The sequence below is a fragment of the Artemia sp. Qi Xiang Cuo genome, chromosome 7 (genome assembly GCF_049724085.1).
Source record: "Artemia sp. Qi Xiang Cuo chromosome 7, ASM4972408v1, whole genome shotgun sequence".
Classification (NCBI taxonomy): Eukaryota; Metazoa; Arthropoda; class Branchiopoda; order Anostraca; family Artemiidae; genus Artemia; species Artemia sp. Qi Xiang Cuo.
In genome coordinates this window covers 75,469,878-75,488,436 of record NC_142800.1, presented here as the reverse complement: position 1 = coordinate 75,488,436, position 18,559 = coordinate 75,469,878, and the positions used below count along the sequence as shown (strand labels likewise).

General features: G+C 35.4%; 1 protein-coding gene across 1 annotated transcript in view; it reads right to left on the bottom strand.

Annotated features, from left to right (window-relative positions):
• The window catches only part of LOC148950686 (uncharacterized), a 33,259-nt gene that overhangs the window by 189 nt on the left and 14,511 nt on the right, over positions 1-18,559 (bottom strand). Inside the window, exons 2-5 of the mRNA XM_089091707.1 lie at positions 12,986-13,028; positions 8,341-8,511; positions 4,787-5,110; positions 2,628-2,771 (exon numbers count right to left, since the gene is read on the bottom strand). Of these exons, the coding sequence (XP_088947833.1) occupies positions 2,628-2,771; positions 4,787-5,110; positions 8,341-8,511; positions 12,986-13,028 (682 nt within the window). The remainder of the gene's footprint in view (positions 1-2,627; positions 2,772-4,786; positions 5,111-8,340; positions 8,512-12,985; positions 13,029-18,559) is intronic.

The following is an 18,559-nucleotide window of genomic DNA, read 5'->3' as shown; positions in this document are numbered from 1 at the left end:
TCGGGTTGCCATCATAAAGACAAAGGGTCCATTAGCTAATTCTCCCAGGGGGCTATTCATCATCTAGCGTTGAGAATCTTTTGGTTAACAATGAAATTTTACTGAAAAGATAATGACATTTTACGTCCTTTTTTCAGCAAGCTTGTCAATCAAAGCGGGTAGTACTACAGGGAACTCCCAACACTACTAAATTGCTCAAATAGTATTTCCTTTAAACTGAATTTTAAAGTTTTCCTAGCAGGTATGCGAGAAAATTTTTTGGACTGCCTTTCCTAAATTTAAAAACAAATTCACACTCTCTGATGATACAAATTTGGTTATAACTGAATATCTCTATCTCCGGGGTAAAACGGGTGAGGTTAGTTATTTTTTTCTAATATTTCCAAGAAAGCATGAGTCAGCTTCTAGTTTTCTGTCATTTACTCTGATCTCTCCTCCAAGCTGTACAAATTATGGCAAGACCGTCCAATCAATTCTAAATAATTCGGCCATAGAAACTAAAACGGTTTATAATGGACAAGATAGGAAGATTCTTTAAGGTAGCGCACCGACTTAAGTACTTCTACAAGTACTTAGAACTTAAGTACTTAACACTTCACTCAAGTACAAGTACTTAACAAGTACTTAAGTTCTTCTGTATGAATTAGTCTTTTCTTTGCATGAGTAGAGAGTCTTGTTTGCAAACAGACATATTTGCACCAAGACAATTCAACTTTGTTCCATCTCTTCCAAAGGGCATATGCTCTCCCCAAGCCAGGTTTACAAAGACTGATATTGAATAGAAGTAATTATGCACAATTCATAAATGAAAACACATGGATTTATAGTCAAAACTTTAAAATTAAGTAATCGTTGTAATAGTTTTTGCTGATTATCAAATAGTTTCGGGGAGACCATTTTTACCTTTTACACCAGTTTTACTTCATTTGCGGCACCGGGCATGAGCCACCTTTTTATTGCTTAGAGCAGTGGTTCTCAGACTTATATAGACACTGTACCCTTTTTTACCAACAAAATATTTTAGTTACCGCTTCTCAGTTACCAGTACTAAGTAAACTATAGCTCAAACATAAATAAAATTGCCAGTCCTAGAGTTAAAGGGTTGTTTATTTGTTGTTTTTTTTTTGCCGGCCGCGTGTCCACTAGAAGATTTTTCGTACCCCAAATGGGTAGCTTACGCTTAACATAGTTTAAAAACCACTGGCTTAGAGTACTATTTTGCTGGTAAAATAGGGATTTTAATTTTAGTGGAATGGTAAACGCCAAACAAAATCTAAAGGTCAAATCTATGACCTTACCTGCATTCAGATTAAATTAAAAAAAAAACAAGTTTTTTCAACTGAAAGCAAGGAGCAACATTAAAACTTAAAACGAATAAAGATCATTCAGTATATGAGGGACTTGCGCCTCCTCAATCACTCGATCACTACGCTGACTTTAGCGTAAAGAGCAAGGGACTGAGCAGGAGCGAAATATACAAACAACGGAAAATAATTAGGAGCAACGGAAGGAAATGATGAACATTAGTTTCAATTTGAGAGAACTGAACGCAAATAATAAATATAACCCTGATCACAAACAGGTTTATCCCCTCTAGGGAGGCGAGGGGAGGGGGACGGAGCATAAGGGTGGGTTAAGGTGTTCATTTAAGTAACTGTTTTTCAACATTTCAAAGAGAGGATCTTAAGAACAACTCGTAGCTGGTGATTCCCCTCCCTCTCCTTTTTATACAGGTATATAAATACGATATTTTAAAAATCAAGATTTTGACGTGATGAATAGCATAATAGATATACGCTAATGGATAATTTTGAATAATTTCGACAAATTTGAAAATTACAAACAATGTAGATAAAAATAAAGCAGCACATAACCACTAACAAAAAGGAAAAAACTAAAGACGCTAAGCAGACTTTATCATTTAAACCCAGCAGAGATTTTAGAAGATCCAATTGTTGCTGCTTTTCGCTGTGACTTTGTAGGGGCAGGATCTGTTGTTGGGGGTGTGCAAGGTAGAGGGGATTTTGCTTTTAGCCCACGGATTAATCCTAGATTTGATATTTAGAGGCAGAGTTTTAGAAAAGTTCATTTTCAGAGGTAGTAGTTTTTTCTGCCAATGACTTTTCTGAAAACACATTCACAACATCGACACTGCTTACAAAGTCATGCTATAATGAGACTATCTAATTTTAGACCGTTAAAAATACTTCTTAAAGAATAAATTCCTCCGTTATTTCCCGTTTTTTTTTTTTTTTTTTTTTTTTTTTCACTTGAGTGCAACTAAATCTTTGAGCACAACACTCTAGAGTAACTAATATTTTTTTTTTAAACAAATTTTTCAATTTACAGCTTTAGATAAACAAAATTTTCTATTTTTAGAAAACTTTTCTCAGAGTATCAGGGCTAAATACAGGTGTCAGGCCCCACTAGAGGGATGGCTGGAATAGTAAATTAAGAATCCCAATAGAACACCAGATTAAGATTGTCTTTCTAGGAAACAGTAGCTGACTCATATAACTTCCAATACACACACCTAGAATACATACAGAAGTAAAAGAACTTCTGATAATTTCTGAATTAATTAGTGTTTTTAGACCGGATGAATAGCTTATTATATAAAAAGTTACCTGTAAAATTATCAGACTTCTCCTCATCAAGTCCGATTTGCAAAATCTCTTCATCACTTTCATAATCAGGCAAGGCTTCTTCTGCTGGCTCTTTTAGCGGACTAATATTCTCAGGTTTCCTTTCAAACTCCTCAGTTTTTGTCTCTAAAAGCAAAGTACTGTATCACTAAACAAGCACGAAAAAAATTATTGTGACTGAAAAGATCATCCAGCGAGAGCACGTGAAAGAGATGAGTTTCAAGCTATAAAACACACATGTTTTTTAGGAAGAGGAACATCATAGACACCCATAGGCTGTTAAAGCCACTGTCGGCGCAGCACATTCAATAAGTGCTGTGTGTGCACTTATACATGCTGCTATTCTGGGGGAACTGCATAAACGTTTCCTGAAATTGGGGAGAAAGGATATATAAAGTAATGCTTCTTTGACTTTGAAGCCTAAAAGCACTCAAATTCCGTACATACTATATACGAGTAAAAAACGTTTCAAAACACATAATAAATGAAATTTTAAGAAAATGACTTTAATCATTCAAATTAGGAGGAGATTCGGAAAAGTAAAGACGTTTACGACATCGTATAGGAAACGTGCATGTAACGAAAGTACCACGACGTCTTCTGCCAACCCCTTTGAAGAAAAATTTCATGTCACTAAGACATCCCCAAGATTGGATTGTAGAATATCGGTCAAACTTGATGAAGGTATAAGTAAGTGTCCTAGTTGCGAATCCAAGGGAGATCCAGCCTCTATAGGGAAGAAAGAGGCAGGGGGGGGGCTTAATTCTTGTCCTTACAAAGCATCTATTAAAAGTCGGTACCGGGTCCTTATTAGGCGTAGTTGGTTATGCAGGCACAACCCATTCTGGAGGAATGGGACGGGGGAAATATGGGATTTACTTATCCGAAAAAGATTTGTTTTTAAACATCTTGTCTCATTCCAAGTTAGAAGAAATCTGCAGCTATATTCTAATCTCTAACCAATTGTAGTTCTCAGCAAGAAGAAAATAAAAACAGTGACACAATAAAAGCAATAAAACGAGGAAAATAAAATCAATTACAAGACACATCAACAGGTTGACGGACAAAAAACCAGTCTTAGTCAAAATATGAAGTGTGCTAACATCAGATTAATCTCGTAATTTTATTTTTAAGTTTTTCTATGTACATGGTAGGGGGGGGGGGGGGTTTCAAAGGTTTCGAAGTTTCCAAGGGTTTTCTGTTTTGCTTCCTTTATAGTTCTTACTGGTTCTTCCAGGACATTGACGAACTACAACTTTCTATTTAGCAATCATGCGCAGAAGAAGCAATTTTTTCTTGATAAAAAATGCTGGAGTGGTATTCATTTTTATTCCGATAATCTTTGCTTAAAAAAGTACGAGAGCTTAATGAGAGAGAAAACTGAAGTTTGTTTAGAAAACAACAACGGAAAAACAAATAAATGTTAGGTTTCCAATTAAAATTATAAAATGAATTACTGTATACAAATCTAGATGAAAATATTACTTGTATTCATTTTTTTTTCTTTTTTGCTTACCTCCTAACCGAAGACAGAACACTCAGTTTTACGAAAAAGGAGCAAAACATTCTTTTTTAATTTTACATATTTTTTTCTACTCTTAACTTTTTTTTCATTTTTTGATTTTAATTAACATTCAGATGTTGATAAATTACAGTTAAGTCTTGTTATGAATCGTAATATATATATATATATATATATATATATATATATATATATATATATATATATATATATATATATATATATATATATTATATATATATATATATATATATATTTATATTCTATTGATTATCAGTTTCATAGACAGACTTTTTATTCTAAGTCAAAGCCTAAGCATAAACACCGGAAACCTTCTTTCAGACAATTTTTCAGCCTGAAACAACAACATTTAGTAATTCAGTCAGTTTAAGGGATTTTGCAATCAATTTTAAACACTATTAGATGTTGCGGTAATTCTTAGGTGAGGATTATTGGGAAAAGTTAAGGGGGATACTTTGTGTGAAGATATACTTCTACAGATAAGTAAAACTGCAAATTACATTATTTAACTTTTTTTGCGCAAAATTATTTATGTAGCTGCGTACTCGTTAGACTTTCCCCTCACTGCAAATGAAAAGGGGCCAAAGGAAGTTAATACCTTTTACTTCATTGACTGATATCTCTTGTTTGTCAAGACTTTCATCTAATGGTTTCCCTTTTTCTTCATCTACTTTAACTACCTCTCCTTTGTTTTTATCTCCTTTGTCTTGTTTCCCATTTTTATCTTCCCTTTTCTTTTCTTTGTCATGATGTTTTCGCTTCTTCTTCTTTGAATCGTCTTTCAACAGCTTATCATCTTTCTTCTTTCTTTTGTCATCTTTGACTTTCTTTTTCTCTTCTGTACCTCTTTTTTGCTTTTTATGCAAAGTTTCTAATTCTGGTTCATCTTGGCTTCTTTTCTTCACTTTGGATTGTGCCTCTCCTAGAATGAATAGACAATAAAAAAAAGAATAGCAGAAAAGAATTCTAGGCACCAAAAAGCCTACAGATCTAACTATAGCACTGAATGAGGTAGGCTATATGTAAAAAGTAGAATAGTAGAGGCACAGCATACTCTGCTTAGAACCTTAAATTCTGTATATGTGCAAAAAAAAAAAATTCTGGTACAACATCAACCTTTCGGTAACTTTTAAAAGTTTAAGAAATAGGAAGGTAAGTTTTAAAAGTTTAAGAAATAGGAAGGTAAGTTTTAGAAGTAAGTTTAGGAAAGTAGAACTAACAGTGAATAAAACAAAGATGAAAAGTAGGGTGTATGACATATCACCCCCGTGGAAAATTCTCCCATAAGTAAAATTGAGCAGCTAAAGGAAAATTACGACAAATAAAAAGAAACGATTATGGAGATTCTATATATATTCAAAAGTACAAGTAGAATATATGGCTTAGAATCGAATGGTTCGAACTGCAAGGAAAGAGCGAATCCGGGCAATAGTACCCAAAACTCCAAGAAAAAGAATTTTGATAATAATTAAGACATAAATAATTGTTTTTTTTTATGCTGATTCCATATATGTAAAGTCAATTAAGTTTAATGTTACACATCAAACGCCACGAGCCCAAAAAAATTTATCGGATTTTCGAAAAATCGGGAAAAAAACCAAAAAGGCAAGTGATCCTAATGAAAATCACACCATTACATTTAGCATATTAAAGAATCCTACTGTGGAGGTTTCAACCACCTATCTACAAAATGTAGAACTTTTGCATTTTTCCCATTAGAAAGATCACAGATATGTCTTTAATTGTTGTTGTTTAACGGAAGTAATTATTCGTACGTCTTAGTCCCAGCCTGTTATCTTCGTGTATATCCATCATAGGGCAACGCTTCTACTATTCCCACTAATTTCATTTCTTTGAATTGTTTTCTTTAACCTTTATCTTACCCCGCTATGATAACTCACCCCCCCCCCCAAAAAAAAAAACAACGAAAAAAGAAATTCATTTATATTAAATGCAAAAATAATTATTAAAGGATATTCTATATATTTTGGAATATAGGTAGAATATTCTGAGATTCTTTTTGCATTATTATTTTTATTGTCATACTTTCTTTTTAACTGCTCAGTTTTGCATGCGGGTAAAATTTTCCACGGAAGCGGGCGGGGGCATATTCCACAGGTGAATTTCCCGGGGGTATTTTCTGGGGGGAAGGAATACGCCTAGCACCAAAAAGTAGAATAACCAAGGTGTAGCATATTTTCTTCCACTTGATAAAAGTTTAGAAATACTAAGAAGTTAAGTCCTGGAAGTAAGGTTAGGATGTTAGAAGTCCCATTAACTGTGAATAAAGTATATGAGAAATGTAAAATAGTCAAGGGGTAGCGTGTTTGTTTCCAGTTGAGAAGCTCAACGAAAAACGTGGCTTGATCCCAAGTTCTAGGGCTATAATCAAAGAAGAGCAAAATACAATTGTATTGCCTTAAAGCAGTCCTTATACAAGTGCAATAATGAAAGAAACTGAAAGACGGTTAGGTATCTTTTTACACTTGAAGGATAATAGGGTGGAAATTTTCGCCTTTTGCAATCGAGTTGGGGCTAAATAAAGAGCAGGATGTCCTCAAAAGAGGTGGGAAAAGACCATAAGAAACTATACAAATGAGCACGAGCTTCACGGGAGGAAGTGAAATGCAAAGCTCTAAATAGATTAGGGCGGAGGAGGAGCTAAGTTGAAATTGCAATGTTTTTCAGTATCGTAATATAATAGTGAAAACAATGAAATGAAAAGTAAAAAAAAACTGTTCGGATCAAAGTGAGTTCAGTCATCACAGCACTTGAAACAGAGTAGAAAAAACTTTTTTGTCTGTTTAACTTTTTTGTCCTTTATCTTCATACTTCCCAATTACCTCTCTTGTTATGCATTGACACAGAAACGCCAGAGGTTATTGGCCCTAGATCATTAGTTTCTATTCGCCATGCTGGTCCTGCCGTAAGGAATAATTTGCTAAGTGCTCTACTACTGGCCTATTCAGGCTTGATTGTGGCACATAAGGCGCCACGTTTTAAGTGTCATGGCGTCATGAAGGATATCATACAAAAGAGAAAGGCTAGCCGATCCATATGCGTTTCTTAATGGCAATAAGATCAAAATCCTTCGTACTAGTCATTACAGGTTTCTTTCAACATTAGAATCAATCTTGGAAATGCCTCAAATCACTGTTCGAGGAAGGGGGCATAAGGAGGTATTGGGATTACTCCCTCTTTTTCTTAAAACATTGATGTAAGACGTAACGTTGCAATATTTTAAACAAACTATAAAGTTTTGGTTGTTTTTTGTTTTTATTTTGGCACAAAGAAACTTTTTTCAAGCCTATCCCCACCTAAATTTTATTTGAAGGCTTTCCCCTCCGTGAAAAATACAGGTCTATGTGGCTGCACTCATACGACTATTAAGTGAGTATGAGTACTAGCTGAACATTATTTCTTTGAGCTTTCTTCTAATCTGACAAATTCGACAGTCTGATTTGACGTTCTGTCCAAAGGCAAATATGTCAGTCACCTTTTAAAAGTAGAGCGGTCAGCAATTCTATTAGAGAAAAATTATTCCACTCCCAGCATAAAATTTGAACTCACTTTGCAATCTTCCCCCCTCCCGTCATAAAAAAAACTTCTCCTGAAACTTTCGAATCGATTCCCTGCTCATAAGCAGGATAAACTTAACAAAACCATAAACTGGAAAATATTCATTCACAAAAAAGAAGGCTTAAAAAGGTGGCTCTCTTTGTGGGTCTTGTTCATGTATGGATTTCTTATCTTTTTTATTATAATTCTATATTTTTTTTCTAATTCTTCTGTATTCTTTCCCATAGCTCGACCACATCCTCCAAAATCAATCTCTGCCCTATTCGTTCAGCAGCTCCAAGAATGGCACTTATAAAGCCAGTAAAACTTATACTCTCATAAACTAGGGGTCAGCAACTTTCACAAATCATGTACACCAAGTGGCGCGTTCCAAGCGTGACGAAAGTGTGCCGAGAATTGCAGGAGCTGTCCGGCACATGGCCGAACTGTGTGACACGCGTAGCACTCGGAAGTGTACACTTGGGGGCAGAAAGTAGACGACCCCTCACTCATAAAACCGATTGGAAAGCTCCCCTGTATATATCCCCTGTGTATATGTACTAAAAGAATAAGAAAAAAAAATCAGGAGCTTACCTTTACTAGTGGTACTGAGCGTGACCTCTTTTAGTCTATTTAAGACCTGATGAAGCCATGAAGTGAATTGGTCTGTATGAGATCCAAGAAAAAGACTTAAATCAGAATCCATCTGTGTTTTGGTCCTCTTATTGGCTATCATAACCATTATATAATCAGGCAGTTCATCATCTGAGAAGAAAAAAAAATATTCAATTAATATTAGAATAACATATTAATATTTGTTTTCTTTTTACTATAGTCTATACTGGAGCGATTTCAATGACCCAGTAAAACATAAATATTATAGGAGTGCAAAAAAACATAAATTGCACTGTTTTTTTGTGCTTTTTTTCTGTCCTTAATACCAAAAAGTTAGCATGACAGCCAATTGTTGAGGCCTTGAAGAGACACCAAAATCAATTTTAATATAAAATTTTAAGCTTTTTTTTACCATTTCTCTTAGGGAGAAATTATCACATAAAACATTTCGATAAAATATCTATGAACTTAAGAACAACAAGGTATTTTTTTTAACTCAAGAATCAAATGAGATGTTTCTGAATGGGCACTTTTTATTTACTTTTATCAACTGATCAACTATTTAGAATGCTTAAATTCTGATAGATAAACTGGTTTAGAATACTTAAATTGTGATAGATCAACTGATTTAGAATGCTTAAATTGTGAGGAATGTGGGGTAAAACTATCAGCTTCACAGGAAGTGATGCATAGCACTTTTTTTTCTATTTACTTCAACCACCCTATCCATTATTAAATCTGGATGCAGAGGACATATAACAGCAGGAAGTTCTCCTTTAAGGTCAGTCTAAACTGACCTCAAGGAGTTAATCCAGTTTTCGAGAACAATTGCCACCTAAAATATGGGGCATAAAAAATGACACAATATTTTTTTTTGTCAGATGGTAATCTGTCACCCTTATATGGAGGTATAAGTGGGGCGGCGCCCATCTACACTTCAAAGACAAAAAAAAAGTTGATTTTGTAAACTTATTGAGGCTATTACAATTTAGCTCATTGAGAATTACCAAATGGTATTGGTGATGATATCACAAGGACTAGCTCAAACTTCAAGCATTTATCAATAATCTTTGAATAGCAACAAAAAATACTTTAAATATGATCACTAAATTGTATTATTAATAAGCATGTGAACCTATAAAGATTAGGACTTTGGAATAATGAATAATTTCCAGCTCCTCTCCTAAGCTAAATCTTTGTAAAAACCCGTTTTCTATTTCGATAAGTATAAAAACCAGTTTGTTATCTTGTAGGTTGTCCAAATATGTTTATTCATGTCTGCTTTTGTTTTGTTAATTATTTGTTTTTCTTCTTGTGTCTCATTTCCTTATGCCTATTTTTGTGATATGTGTTGCCCAAGTGAGACAAGCGTGACTTACTGTGACTTAATTTTTAAGTTTCACTAATTCTATTAGTCACACTATTCTACTGTGACTAATTCTAGAAGTGACAAGATTGATGTTTAATATTATTTGTATCAGTAATTAAACATAAGTAAAATGCAAAAAACATCCAAAAGCTCAGTTTTGTACTTGCTCCTAGCAGAAAAACACTATAAGCTATTGGATCAGACTCAAGCTCTCTAAGATTACAACTAAATTGTATCTGTTATTCCATGTTATAATCTATTGAGACTGATAGGTCCTATTGTTGGATGTGTGAGACAAAAAAGTAATCCTTCATTCACAGAGGTTAGATCAAGAATGGCTTCCAGAATAATAACATGGAGTCTTAAGGAGGAGACTATGTTGATGTAGATTCTTTGTTGCAAAGTTGTTGTTAAATAAACGAGCTCAACTCATAAAATTTTCTATTGGCCAGGTTTTATTTATTTCTACCATCCCACCTAGACGTTAAGCAGACAATATCTTGACCCCCCCCCCCCCTCTCTTCCCAATCAGAGGTCAGAACAAATACCAGCAATTGAAAACCACAACAAGGAGCCTATCTTTACTTTCACCAAATTTTTGTTGAATTCTGCCATTTTCTTCTGATAACAAAAGGATTTCAGAAAATTTCTTAATTCTCTTCCAGTGCCAAATTGGTCCCAGGTTCTGCAAAGACATAACTAGGATATTAATAGTTACTTGTGACCTAGTTGGGCTGAAATAGAATAGAAAATGATTTATTGGCTAAAATAGCACAAAAGCTATCAATTATTAAAACGGGAAACAAAATAGGGGACAAAAGAGTTTTTGTACCTCATGGTCAACATTTGGCGGCACAGGTCCAGTTGGGTATCAGGAGCTCTACGAGCATTGAGTCTTGTATTAGGAAGGATTGGGGGATTTTCTTAAAAGGGAGGGAGAAAATGTCGATGATAGTCAGAACTAAGGCACTTGTGACCAAAGTTCATGGTGAGGATGTGACGTCATGATTCCAATGCAGTAACTTCAAGTCTAGCCAAACCTTCATCGTATGTATAAGCATAATTTTTATTGCTCTTTTTTGAATACTTAAATCCAAGAGACTTTTTTGGTATATATCCTAAGGCTAGAAGGTAGGAAACCCTCCCTCTAATTCTGATTGTATGGGTCATTGAACCCTGAAATACACATCTAGGATCCTGATTCCACCAACAAGTCTGTTTGAAATCAACTACCGTCTTTCGGCATCTCTCTGGATGACAAGGATTTAGTCATCTCCCCCTAGAGAGACTGGGTTGGGCCCAAAATCCGAAAGCTGACAGAAAAAAGTTGACAGATTTGTTAAAGACAAGCCTCAAGAACAGTTACAGAACTTCAGAATAATACTTGGCTGGGAGTCAAGAACATCAAAGAGACCCTTTTGGTATATATCCTAAGGCTAGAAGGCAGAAAACCCTCCTTCTAATTCTGATTATATGGGTCATTGAACCCTGAAATACAAATCTAGGATATTGTCTGATTCCTCTCAACAAGTTTGGTTGAAATCCACTAGCCTATTTTGGCATCCCTCTGGATGACAAGGATTTAGGAGCCCTCTCCCCCTGGAGAGACTAGATTGGGGCCAAACTCCAAAAGCGGACAGAAAAAAGTCTACAGACTTGTTAAAGACAAGCCTCAGGAACAGTGACAGAAATTCAAAATAATAATTGGCTGGGAATCAAGAACATTGTCAAAGACTTTCTAGGAAATACACAAGCATAGAATTATGCCAAAAACTGACCAGCACATCTTGGAGAACACCAGATACTTGGTTGCAGCATGAACATCAAAGTTATAGTCTGTGATGAGCAGGGCAAGTCAGTCCACCATGATTTGTAGGTCATTGAGTAAATACTTGTTTACCATTTGTTAAAAAAAAAATACCATTTGAATAGTTGTAATTTAACTTGTAGTAGCTATATGCACAAGATACTTCAAAGTAATGACAAGATTTGTATAAAATTTGACAATACATTTTGACAAATAGATGGATCTGAGATCAAGATCATGGCCAGACTTGTGCAAGATCTAGATTTGGCAGGTGATGCTGGCCCTTTAAATAAACCAGCAGACACATTTGGGCTGCATTTAACAACCCTAAACCCACAGCAATGTCCCCTACCAACTCCCTTGTACAAATCCAGCTTGTGTTTGAACCCAGAGAACAAATTATCAATTTCACATGCATTAAAAGCCCAGTCACACACAGCAGGGATCCTGAAAAGGAACTGAGAACATGCATGGTCATGACAAGCTAAGCATCCTAACAACTTAGACCCATCTGGAGGTCAACCAATACTCACTCCAGCTGAAACAACGTTCGTTCCATAGCAATGTTCTCTCAGTCCTAACATATGCAATTAAGTACTTAAGAGCAAATGCTGAACTGGAAAAACATTTCACTTAGTATGAATACAACTGCCTTTGAAGGATGCTAAGCATTAATTCAACAGAAAAATTTACCCACACACAAGCAAGGCAGATGTATCTGATGTAATCAAACAACAAAGACAGTGGTACCCAGGAAAGAGCCAACCTAGCTTTTCCAGCTGCAACCAGAGGGCTTGAGACAATCGAGAAGGCCAACGTATATGCGTCAAAGGATATACAAGCAAGGTATGCATGCCATTCCCACAAATGTAATCTCAGAGTCTAAATATGTCAACACTGCTGCTCATCTGAAGGTGGATTGAAGACTCTTCACTGATATCCTGTGAACACCTAGAGGTAAGGAGTTCTAATGTTAATGTCTTCAGTAATAACTGCGTATGACTATACATAAGAAAACTAAAGACATAAAAATAAAACTATTCTTTCTTAACATTACATTTGGTAATTTTTCCCTGTAAATGGGCATTTTATATGAATAAATTTTGAGACAAAAAGAGGGTATGCTGTAACTTAAAACTTTACGTCATAGAGAAAACTGAGGCTATTTCATATTCAGAGACCAAGAGTTAGACAAAACAAGTCACTGACCTAAGTCAACCAAATGACTGCTCTCCACTATTGTCCATACAATATAAATTAACTAAATAGGCATGTGAGAAAAGAGTTGGCTTCTATAATAACTTTTTATATATCACATTGTAGAAATATTGGGATGGAGGAGGAGTGTACATAGCTGTATTGGCCTCAGGCGACTTGGTACTGTGGTGAGTTGTTAGTAGTAGTAGTACTCTATTGTAGAAGTAAATGAACTATCAAACTAAACTTACCAACATTTTGTCCAAGCTCCACAAGTTTTGCCTTTATGGCACTCTAAAAAAAAATAACAAAATTTAGAAATCATTTTGTCAATAACTAAAAATCAAGAATTGTAAAATGGATATGCCAAGGACAAAAAATAACATTATTTATAGACATTTAATTGCAACGGTTATACCAGCACAAAGAAGGCCTATTTTGTCCATTGGTTGCTCTAAAGGATATCTGAAAAATACAGGGTATTTATATCTCAAACTGCACTTTTTGTATTTGACACACCCTTGAAGAAATTGCTGATGCTTCTTTATAATATCGGCTATGCTCAACTGTGTAGTGTTGTAACAATTATTCAAATTTAAACAACCTATAAAATTGCATTTAAGTACCAAGAACATCAAAATAAAAACATTTTTTGCCCTTGGATCCATCTTAGTTCAATAACACCCGAAACCATAATTTTCCAAGATTTTTCTTCTAGTTGTTTTAATAGAGTTTTTAAAGCAGTATCACATTCTCATCAGTGTTGCCTGAGGATACTTTGAACATAAAAGCAAAACTAATTAGTTAAATTTCACAACAGTTTTGTCAGAAAAAACTCAAACATTAGCAATTTATTGATTCCTGAACACTACCACACCTTGAAAAAGAAAGGTGAGTCTATGGAGCCTACTGGATGTCATTTGTTTCAACCTTATTTTTTCATCCATGATTCTGTTTTCTTTATTTTGGTGCTTGCTACTACCAAAAACTGAATAGCAAGATATAATAATAATAATAATTTATTTATTACCCACTATAAAAAAGAAGTGGAGTACATCAAGAACAAAAACAAACAAACGAAAAAAAAAAAGCAAACTCACACACTTAACAATTATTTACATAAAACGACGTAAATAATGGTGCACAGCAAGACCTGCAGATAACGATAGCTTTTCCGCAGGCACAGTCACTTTTCCCGTAGATAAGGGAGGCCGAATCGCGATATTAGATGCCGGTTCCGGAACCACGGAGGGAGGCACAAAAGGAACCGAGAAAATTTAAAATAAGAAGTCCGGAAAGATTTCAGATCTTTAGGCTTCAGAATTGGAAGAAAACCAGATTAAAAAAGAATAGAATGATCACAAAATGAAGAATATAATTTCCCAAGCGCTTTTCTATTGTACCTCCCTCTATTTGCAACAATTTTGAATATTCTATCTGATTTTTTTTTTTCTTTTTTCTTGCATTAGATTATTAGTAATGAGATTATTAGTAATGTGAAGACCAAGCCACCGAAAAGAAGAGACACAGGGAATAGAGAAAAAACCGCAGTTAAGAGGGAGACTCGCACTCGAATTAAATGAAGTATATTCCCACTTATCAACGTTCAACATAATCCCAATCCATCTGAACTGGTCTGAGATCCAGCTGACAGAATGTGAGAGCCCAGCCCTAGAACGACTGACATGGAGAACATCGTCCGCATAAGCAAGATACGAGACATCAATTTCATCAGAAATGAAAGTCAAAGGCAAAGATGAAAGGATAGGAGCAATACATAACTTAAAAATAGTTGAAGAAAGCACACCACCTTGACAGACCCCACTTTTCTAGAGGAACAGCAGTCACCTCTGCTTGTCTTAAGCACCAATTTATTTTATCATAATAGTCATTTAGAGACTACTTATCATTTGAAAAACGGTCAGTAACTTGAAGCAAATGGTAAGAAACTTTTATAGAACCCAATAACGCGGACAACGTAGTAATATAAAGCGCAAAATTAGCTCTACTCCAGTTATTCCTGTAAAACCACTTAGAACTTTGTGTAAATGGTCTAGTAGAACGGAAAGCGACTAGTGAAGCAGAGAACGAAATCGGGAGGTGGTCAATATTACGATCGTCTTCATGGACAGGAACAGTCGATACATTAATATTTGGCTAGGAAACTACATGGTCAATATTAGACAAACTTCCAGATTGATGAATATATGATTAATCAACACTTTTCTTAACTATTTTATAAGCAGATAAAGCATCAAGGACTATATCGGATCGAACTGACTGACTTGTAATATCTGTGTTGAAGTCACCAACCACTATGAAATCATAACCAGTCAATACAACAGATGCAAGAATAGCCTTAAGATTTGCAGAGGCTTTTATATACGCGTTTAAAGCGGAAATAGTTTTTTTGTTACACAGTAGATACACATTTATCAGCACAGTATCACCAAACCAAACCGCAAGGATGAACTTATCGCTGTGAAAACACAATCGAGAGAGCAATCTCGGGTTTTTCTTAGCAATGCGCGTAACGCCTCCAGAAGGTCTACCAAAAACGACCTCAGAATTAGTTGTAGAACGCGACTAATTACGACTTCTTTTTAACACGTTAATACTAGTAGAAGTCAGGAGGTGTTTTTGACGGCATACTATGTCCAACTGGTCACACAATTCATCAATCATATGCTCTTTTAAACAAGTACCATTTATATTAAGCGAAACAATCGAAACAGGCACAATCATTTCTTCTTGGCAATGATATCTCTCAGCACTTTGCATCTAAGACTAAAGGAGGCATGATTTTCACCACAATTGGCACATCTTCCATCAAGCTGGCAGGGAGAATCCTTGGTGGAAATATGAGGACCTGCACAGCGTGCACACTTTGCAACCTAATTTGTACAATCAGCTACTTTATGGTCTGGCGAACAGCATTTGAGACAGCACCGAGGTGCCGACAGATATTCTTTCATAGATAAGTATTTATATCCACGTTTAACACCATTTTTCATAGCCTTGGCTTTTGACATGGAGTCACAAAACTCAAGTTTAACCGTGCCAGTGTCACCAAGCCACATAGCTTCCACTACATCTGGATATCCTTGAAGGAATGAGAGGTCTAAGTCCTTCAATATTCCTCTGACTGTCCCGAAAAACCGCTTAGTCATCACCTTGGATGGAGATTCTGCTAAAATCACCGAAATAGAGTCTTTGAATTCTTCAGCAGCATATTTTTTAACATTAATTAGCCATTTGTCACCTCGCAAACTCAGCTTGGTAACTGCATCATGCCAGCTTACTTTATCGAGCACTTCTTTGCGTTTCATCGGATCATCTAGTGTTTGCGGCACTTTAGAGACAACATCAGTGGTGTGAGAGTCAGTTGACGATCAACAACAACAGCAACCGTACAAGAAAATCAAAATATATTTTCTTGATTATTATCGCTTCTAATCAGTAGTTGTACCAAACATATCCTGCTCAAGTCATCCTCAGGGCTATACTGTGGTGTTTATCCTTCCCATAGTATAGTGCAGACGGTTTGATATCATCTATTTTCCCTTCTTATTTTAGTTTTATATTTGTGTTTAAAGCTTTTTCCAATAGGCAATGTTCAGAAGTCCTCCAAAAAAAACGTCCCCCCAGATCCCAAATCAAATTCCATAGTGAAAGATACCCATCCTGGCTGGTCAAGCACATTATCTGAAAGTTCTAATGATAGCTCCAATTCTGAGAATAGGACAATGATAACTGTAGGTCCTAATGCATCCATAAATGATGATAATGGGTTTCAAGAGGTCCTCTCTAGAAGCTCTAAAAAAAGGAAAAAAATCTCCCCAATTAAAAGCATTTTCCCTCTCCCTGCCCAAGATCCTTTCTCCAAAAACTTAGGAATTTATCTTAAAATTACTCCCACTACCCCCTTTGAAATAAAAATGATCACTGCAATAAGAGTTGCAATTTTTAAATTGCTAAAATCAATGTTCTCTCTTAACATTAACCGTGATGGATCTCTGCTTATAGCTTTAGAAGATCAGAAATCAGCAGATACAATAATTAACCTTAAATCCCGTCTGAATATCCCAATTATTGCATCTAATTGGAACCCAAAACAATCACCAACAAAAATTGTAGTTTATAATGTTCCCCCAGAGATATCTACTCAGGAATTAAAAGAAGGCCTCTCAGATAGGGCTGGAAACACAATCCCAGTTGAGGATGTTACCCAACTTGGAAAACCTAACTCTACTGGCCTAAAAACTAGTAGATCCTTCTTATTCACACTAAAGGATAAAATTGATATCCCAGAAAAATTATTCCTATTTGGGCAAATCAAACCACACAAGGAATACAAACCTAAGCCTATTCAGTGTCAGAAGTGTTTCAAACTGGGACACACGACAAACAAATGCAATGAAATTCTCCAAGAGTGTAGTAATTGTAAATCTTTCCATCCTAAAGAGCTGACAACTTGCAAAAACACCCAGCCTACATGCATCAATTGCAAAGGTCCACATTAATCTACAAATAAATCATTATGCCCTGCATACAAGAAAAGAGCTCTAACACTCCAAATATCAACAGAGAAGGCCATCCCATACCCCTTTGCAGCAATGGAAGCAAATGCTGCCCAACAATACCAAATAAAGCCTGTAATGAAACCAACCAAAACCCCCAAGTCAAATGCCCCAAATGCTTCAAGCACCCCATATAAAACAACATCTTCTAAGCCCCCTAGCTCAAATCCCTATCAGAAGGAATCACCAAGCCAGCAAGCCTTGTTTTCCAGTGAGATGAGGCCAGCCTGGCCCTCCCTCCCAAGAAGAAACAAACCAGAAACACTACCTGGAATCAATCCCTTAACCAACAAACAGGATGCACTACCAAAAATGCAATCCCCAAATATATGCTTATTCATTCTAAACTGTAATGCAGTTCAGGCCATGAACATACATCAACTACAGAAAACAAAAATTATTGCAGAATTGGCAAAAATCTACATCCCAGATGATATGCTCATTCAAGCAAAAAAAGATCTTGCTTTACTTTTAACAAAGCTGAACATTGATACACAGTCATATGAAGAATAAATCAACAACACAACATTTATCAATACTCCAATGGAATGTAAGATCACTCACAGAAAATAAGCTAAATGAACTAATATCATGTATGAATAATAATCCCATTAATATTGCTTGCCTCCAGGAAACTCATTTAACCCAAAATCAACAAATTAAGTCTCTGGGATACACTATCCTGAGAAAGGATAGATCTTCAGAGAGAAAAGGAGGTGGTGTAGCTTTATTAGTTAATAATAATATAAAATTTTGTGGCATCAATTTTCCAGATTTTGAAAATGATGTTGATGTAATTGGTATAAGTGTTTGGCTGAATAATTTAAAAACCTACATAATAAGCTTTTATAACCCTAATGGCCAAACTTCAGATGCCAAGGATTTCTTTAATTATATAAATAATTCTAATATGTTAAAAAACATCATTATTTGTGGTGATTTCAATGCCCACAGCCTTTTGTGGGGGAATAAACCAGCAAATAAAGCTGGTAAATTTATTGAGCATATGATTTCAAATAATAATGAATTAGCTGTTGCTACCCCTCCAAACCTAAATACATATTTTAACCCCAAAAGTGCCAAATTCTCCACAATTGACCTACAAATTGTGTCTTTGAATTTTTTGAACAAAATTTACATAAATAAAATAGATAGTATGTGTACAGACCACTTTGCTATAGTTTGCTCCCTAAATGAACCTGCTGAAACTTCTTCTCATACTTCCAAATATATCAACACTAAAGC